This window comes from Stylophora pistillata, chromosome 11 (assembly GCF_964205215.1).
Source record: "Stylophora pistillata chromosome 11, jaStyPist1.2, whole genome shotgun sequence".
NCBI classification, from domain to species: Eukaryota; Metazoa; Cnidaria; class Anthozoa; order Scleractinia; family Pocilloporidae; genus Stylophora; species Stylophora pistillata.
This window is the reverse complement of record NC_142529.1, coordinates 18387926-18394544: the sequence shown is the minus strand read 5'-3', so window position 1 is coordinate 18394544 and position 6619 is coordinate 18387926. Positions and strand designations below refer to the sequence as shown.

Here is a 6619-nt window from a genome sequence, read left to right as displayed (position 1 = left end):
TTGTAAGGGGGGAAGCACACCATTAGTACTCAGGGAGGAGTGGGTGCAGTCTATAAGTACCAAGGAAGGGGCGGGAGGCAGAGTGTTATTACTCAGGGAGGAGTGGGAGGTGGTTGTAATTGTAAACACATTTCAAGGGCAGAAGCGAATTTAAACTGAAATTTGCTCTCTCTGAGAGGATCTTTTCAATATAGCGATTAGATGATCGAGTTGAAAACTCGATTCGTGCCGAGCTCGGTAAAAAGAATCTGATAGGACATTACAGGCCCCTAAGAGTTTAAAAATTCGACTGCCTCTGACAACCTGACTGCTCTATGTGTAAAGCCACCATCGAGAGATATTCCAAAACGTCTGGAGTTCGGCTTCTGTTCTTTGCGATTAGTGATACAGAGGGGACTTTTGGAAAGTTCTTGCTGCGTGGACATATGTTTTATGCACCACGCCCTTTTAAGTCATCAGAGTCAAGTACTTCCACCATCGCCAGAGACAACACTAATCGTATTAATTTTATCATGACGAGAAGCGGAGGGTTGGGGAGACTTCAAATTAAAAGCAAGAATTAAAAAAAAACAAAAAAACAAAAAAACAAACAAAACAAACAAAACCAAATCATCAGGATAAAAATTTACAATCTTTTTCATTTACAATCAAGCTACGAGTTTATGGCTCGTTGGTAGAATATCTGAGAGGGTTGTAGGTTCAACTTCTATTGAGGAGCACTCGGAACTCTTTTTCCATGTGTCAATCACTAAAGATCATCATCTTTCACGTAAAAAAAAATTGCCTGACGTTTGAGAAAATGTAAGTGACCTGTTAGGGCCCTTGAGTTTAAAACTAAGTGGGTGGCGCGAATTTTAATTTTAACGCACGTGCATTTGATCTTCATTTTCGCCCACAACCAGCTTCGGTGACTACAAAGAAAGGCTGGTGGAAAAAGGTTCAAGCTTATCATTCACCTTTTAAATCTTCTTCTTTGTTTTGTAATTTTACTTTGATTTCATCCATCTCAATTAACTTTATCCTACTCTGTTCACTCCATGCCGCTCATGCCTAAGCTAGTCTTGATACTATTTGCGCGTTAAGGACTCGGAACATTAATTTAATTAATTTCGGAAGATAACAGTTGTTTGTAGTCCTTCTTCTGATACTCGCTGGATTATTCAGTACAGTCGCGAATATCCCACAGCCGACCTTTTACTCCAGAGAGTTAAAAGGGCTCCAAGCGACTTGAAGGCGATTAAATTCCGTTTTTATAATGGATCGGAAATTCAGCAACTTTATTCAGGCAGAAATTCAACCCACAAAGGAGATCATACCGAAGGTTTGAATCTAATAGAACATGACAGCTGAGGTTCATCGAGGATTATCAAAATGAATTGCCTCAATTGCTCTCAAAACACAACGAGGTTAGGCGAAAAGAAACTGATATTGCGCATTTATAAACATAACTATGGCTTTTGTGCGTATTTATTGAGATTAAAATTGGAGAGGGAAAATAATAGGAAACCATATCTCACTGTCTCGGACTTTACTTCACAGGGAGAGTCATGTCAATAACGGTTTGATGAAGATTTAAGATAAACTTTTCAAGTTAACAATTAACAATTCGTTTAGTCGTCTTCATCCCATTCCATCTTAGTTCTCTCTTAGTTTATCGTCAACTTTTTTTCTTCTAGTTTATTTTAAAAACATTGAAATGATTGATGGTTTCGTTTGAGTCGGAAGAAGTTATCGGTATCAATTAGACGAATCCGTGAAGTTGAGGAAGAAATTGAATACTTTTTTAACACACTTTGATTAATTGACAGTTTCATCTTGTCAGAACAGTGCACAGACAATTAAGGGTAAATTACGCATGTTCCCTTGCTAAAAAAAACCCAATCAAATTGCATTCCTCTTCATCCAGGGTCTCGCTGACAATTTCCCGAGATATTGAAAATGGCGTCTTCCATTTCAAATATCTATCCTAGTTTGGGATGCATCCGTTTTCGTGTGAATAAGTTACTCAAAGTAAAGAACTATTGTAAGTCGCTTACCCAATCTAGTTTAACATAAAGTATGTATCTCGGTCAATTTACTGAAACGGCCTCTAAAACATGGTAAACTAATAGTTCATCCACCGTTATGATAAAATTCTGTGTTAATGCTTGTCAAATCACGCGTAAGAAGCTTTACTGGCAAATATCGAAGAGAAACACCAGTGTAGGCATGAAAATACTCGGTGTAGGAGGTTTGCGACCTAGTGGGTTGCCATGGTAACACTATCGCAGGCTATTGACGTAACTACATAAATATGAAATAACAGTCTGAAAAACTCATAACTACATTACACTCTGTGATAAAATCATAAATCGTTTTATTGATCTTGATAGCTCTGAGATGGTATAACTAAATTTCATTAGAAAAGGTAACAAAGGTAAAAATAATAAAAAGAAACATAACATCCAGTTAGTAGCTTATAACGTTCATTCGTGGTATAAATCCTTCTGAATTACTTTGATGTAATGATTCTCTAAAATCACTTTTGATAAAAAATGGTTGAGACTACGATATCATTGTTTTTACTTATCAGCAAATTACAAAAATCGTTACCTATGGAATAAAGAGGTTGAAAAAAAAATAAACGATTTTTTCTTGTCGTGCAAGCTACTTCTTAATATTTTAAAACAGCATCGATTGGGCAGATGTAGATTTTATCTATGTAGACTTAAGCAAGCGCAAAAGGACTATGGTTGAGTCTATATGTCGTCATTTCTTTTTCAGCATATTGCAAAATATTTGTCGTAGAAAGTACTTCTCAATGTTTTAAAACAGCTTCGATTAGGCAGATGTAAATTTCATCATTGTAGACTTTAAACACACGCATAAATCACTGAGTGAGATATAATTAAACTGAGATAAAGGATATCTTGGTTTAATTTCAACAGCTAGCGAACTAATTTTTGAATTGTTGCATTTTTAAACCATGGTTCATAAAGTTCATAAACACCAAAACAATGGATAGCACGTAAAATAGGATCAACATCACAATAAATGCAAATTACTGCACTTGATGTCTGGATGCGAGGGAAGCAGTTAAGGATAGTGTTTTCCCGGCGGAATTCATTCAAATTCAAGCAAATGAAGGCCACGTTATCACTAATCAGCAAATCAAAATCATAGTAAAAGCAAAATAGAGGCGAATCTTACACAACTTATCACCTCCAAAGGCATCCAATTAGGGCACGATAGAATCACTTTTCACCTATGGGGTGTTCACTTATTGGTCTGAAATTTTTAAAAAAAGTCCACTGGTCTAATTTTCATTTCAGTTGATGTGGGAGCGCTGCTTTTGGCACTGGTTAGAACTAAGTTTGTCCAGTGGATATTGACCCCAGTCTCATTTCTGCAACGCGGATAAATTCCGTTGAGATTTGACCAAACAGCACAAGTACTACTGTTACCATACCACCATCCTCCGCCTCGTTTTCGGGTGCAATCAGCAGGATCTTTATCCAAGGTACCGAAAACTAAATCTTTGTGAGGACCGAGGGAATCAAAGACCGTCGCATCTATTCCAAAATAAAAACAAAAGGAGTTTGCAAAAGTTAACGTTCAAGATAACGCCTTGGAGGCCTACAGCTTAATTTTTGTCGTAAAAACAAAAATGAAATAAACAAACAGAAGAAAATTTAACTCAAACAAAAACAGCCTGTTTCGATGAAGTAAATTTCTCTTAGCATTATATCGTGCTGATTCGACATAGCGCCCGAGGCGCTTATCTGCTTTCGGTACCCCGGGGAAAGGCGTTTATGAGATTCAGGGCTCTTTTCGTTCTTTGATGAAGTAGCTGAATGTGAAACAAGACTTTGATGTTTATTCGTAAACAAGCAATATTCCAAATTTTTTAAGACGGGATCTCTGGATTGAAGGAACCGTGCACTCACGGAGACGTGAAGACCACGATTTGTCACGAGGCTTTGAGTAAGAAGTAAAAGAAAAAAAGATGGACCTGGGCTGATCTCAATGGACATCTACTCCTACCCTGATTTTACTGAAACAGAATTGAGGCGTTTCTTGGAATGGGGGCCCTTGTTGATATCGGGGTGCCTATTGGAATAAGGGTGCCTACTCAGTAGAGGCACTTATTAAAATAAGGTTGCTTATTAACAAAAGCAAACTCGAGGTACTTTGAGCCATTTAGAGCGGTGGGGATTTATTAGAAGGAGGGCGCAAAATCAAATCATTACGGCAAATAAGAAATATAACCTTAATCTCTAATGATTCCTCCCGGTTAGCTCAGTTGGTTAGAGCGCCGGATTGTGATATGCAGGTGGTCGAGGGTTCGAGTCCCGACCGGAGCAATACTAATGGTCTTAAAATAGCTGAGGAGAATTTGCTACCTTTCTATAATATCAAGAAGTGGATAGATATTCTAGTCTTCCCAGATAAGGACGAATAAACCGTAGGCCCCCTCTCCTGCAGGGTTAGAAGTAGGAGACGTTAATTTCCCACGCACGAGATTACTGCGTGGTCGGGATGTCCTCCCCTGGGGTGGGATTGGGTGGGTTCCAGAGTGTAGAAACGTAGTAGGGGACTTAGAGTTCTAAATAATGTTTCTACACCTACCTTATGATAAATATCTAAATCAAATTAAAGAAAAGATCAAATCATGATGACGATTGATTAAGCTCTATTTGAGGTGATAGGGAACAGATAAAAATTTTGATAAAAATTCCCAGGTGAGATAACTGATCAAATTGTAACGATTTGCCAGAGCCGAGTTCAACAACTGTTTTATCTCTAACAGCTTCGGAATTCGGAAGCAAAATGTTTACGGAGGAGCGTGGGCTTAACTGTACATGGGAAGAATTGACAGCAAAATATAGTTTAACGGTAATACGTAGGAAAAATCATTATTTGCAGGTTACGTTGGGGTAACAGGGGTGGGGAGGGGACTCACAGATGGTGAGAGGGAAGTAATAGAGAGATTTAGCACCGAGTTTACGTGAAAGGCGAACGGCAAGAGTGACCACGTGTTCTTGCTTTTCACGCCATTTTTTACGTTTGCCAGTTGCGCTATGCCTTTTCTACGCTAGAGTAACCTGTTTCGTGTTTGCCGTGTAAGTAAGATTTTCTTCACTTCTTCTCTCACAGAGTACAGGTTAATTACCGGATAAACTATTCTTTGTAAGTCATATAAGGGCGCCTTCAAATTCACCAGGACGTGAGCTTCCGCGAAGCTAAAGCAACAAGGTTCACACTAATTTGCGTGAAGCGTGAAAAGGCACGCTGACGTTTGCCGCTACACGTAAACGCGGTGCTAAATCTCTCATATACACAAAAATAGTGATGTATGGTAAAAGAACGGTTTCATTACTCGTAACATTGCCAATGTACAGCCGGTACTCAGCTATCTCGGTCCCAATCCCGAACCAGCCATACTCAGCGTGAACAGTTTTGCCAGTAGTTACTCCCAGATCTACTCGAAGCTTGTTATATGTCTCATTTCGTGTCAGGCGGTTTAACTTGTCCAGGCCAAGCCAAAATTCACCAGTAAAGTTACCGAAGCCATGCTTGTAGTCATTCCAAGTGCGGTTAAAATCAACGGAGCCATCTAATCTCTTCTGAAACACTGCCCACCCCCCACCGGCTGTTGTTTGGTCACAATATACATTAAAGGCACCTGAACCATCTGGGTCGATCGTATAAACACCGCTGATCCTTCGGCCGGATTTGTACAGCTCAGCACAGTTCTTAGCTAATCATAAATTAACAATAACAATTAAAATGAATAAATGGTAATAAAGGTATCAACGCACATGATCTAAGAGAATCCTACTTACCTCTCGCTAATGTTTTGTCCACTGTGAGACTGTTAACCTCAAATCGAAGTTGTGTGATTTCTTTGGTCATTTCTTCCAAGCAGATTGCAGTGTTGTTTTTGCGATCCATTGGGGCTGCAAGCGTTGATAGTTTTACTTGAAGAGTCACATAAAGTGCCAGAAAGAGCATAACAGAACCTAAAGGAAAGAAATCTGATTAGGCGGTGAAAAGTTACTCCCTGGGGTAGATCCAGGATTAGTAAGAGAGTTCGGATAAACATTCAGCGAAGGCATACCTGCAGTCTTGGGAGGAGGAGAAAAGAAGAGGAAGGGACTCGAACGTTAATGATGGCAGATGAAGGTGGATGTAGCTAGGTAGAGGATAGCCGATGAATGAAGATGAAAAGGGAGAAAATTGAAAGAGGATAAAGGACAATGAACGTACTAGATAAAGGTGGATGAAGATAGAAGAAAGCAAATGACGGTATATAAAGGTAGGGGATGGTAGATGAAAGTAGGCGGCGCTAAATGAAGGCAGATAAAGGTAAATTATTTTAGATGAAAGAACATGAAGGTGGGCGAAGTGAAGGGGGGTTGAAGATGTTGTCCAATCGATACACTGATTCGCATGGGTCGACTCTTCCTACAGTAAGATGGGCGCGTTATCAACTCCCATTCACAGACACTTGCGAAATATTTTTAAAGTTTCTTGCAAGCAGACCTCCGGTATACGTTTCCATATCTTAAGAGATTGTTTATCAGACTTCTGGTATCGATTTTGAGTTCGCGAATTGACTTCCGGTAGAACGATTCGT

The 6619-nt window shown here is 39.3% G+C and overlaps 1 protein-coding gene across 1 annotated transcript; it reads right to left on the bottom strand.

Moving 5' to 3' along the window:
• Nucleotides 1-2332: 2332 nt before the first annotated feature.
• Nucleotides 2333-5997, bottom strand: LOC148720429 (angiopoietin-related protein 7-like). Its single transcript, XM_088738849.1, has 3 exons — nucleotides 5826-5997; nucleotides 5360-5740; nucleotides 2333-3551 (listed from the first exon to the last, which is right to left on the bottom strand). The coding sequence occupies exons 1-3, from the start codon at nucleotides 5992-5994 to the stop codon at nucleotides 3277-3279; spliced, it is 825 nt and encodes a 274-aa protein (XP_088594975.1). The 5' UTR covers nucleotides 5995-5997; the 3' UTR covers nucleotides 2333-3276.
• Nucleotides 5998-6619: the final 622 nt, after the last annotated feature.

What these genes read in the sequence shown, in the direction of transcription:
- LOC148720429 (XM_088738849.1), bottom strand. Translation starts at nt 5,994, where the DNA reads ATGCTCTTTCTGGCACTTTATGTGACTCTTCAAGTAAAACTATCAACG. An exon ending in GGACAAAACATTAGCGAGAG is followed by an intron (nt 5,741 to 5,825) that starts GTAAGTAGGATT and finishes ATTTATGATTAG; the next exon opens with CTAAGAACTGTGCTGAGCTG. An exon ending in GTACATTGGCAATGTTACGA is followed by an intron (nt 3,552 to 5,359) that starts GTAATGAAACCG and finishes ATTTTGGAATAG; the next exon opens with ATGCGACGGTCTTTGATTCC.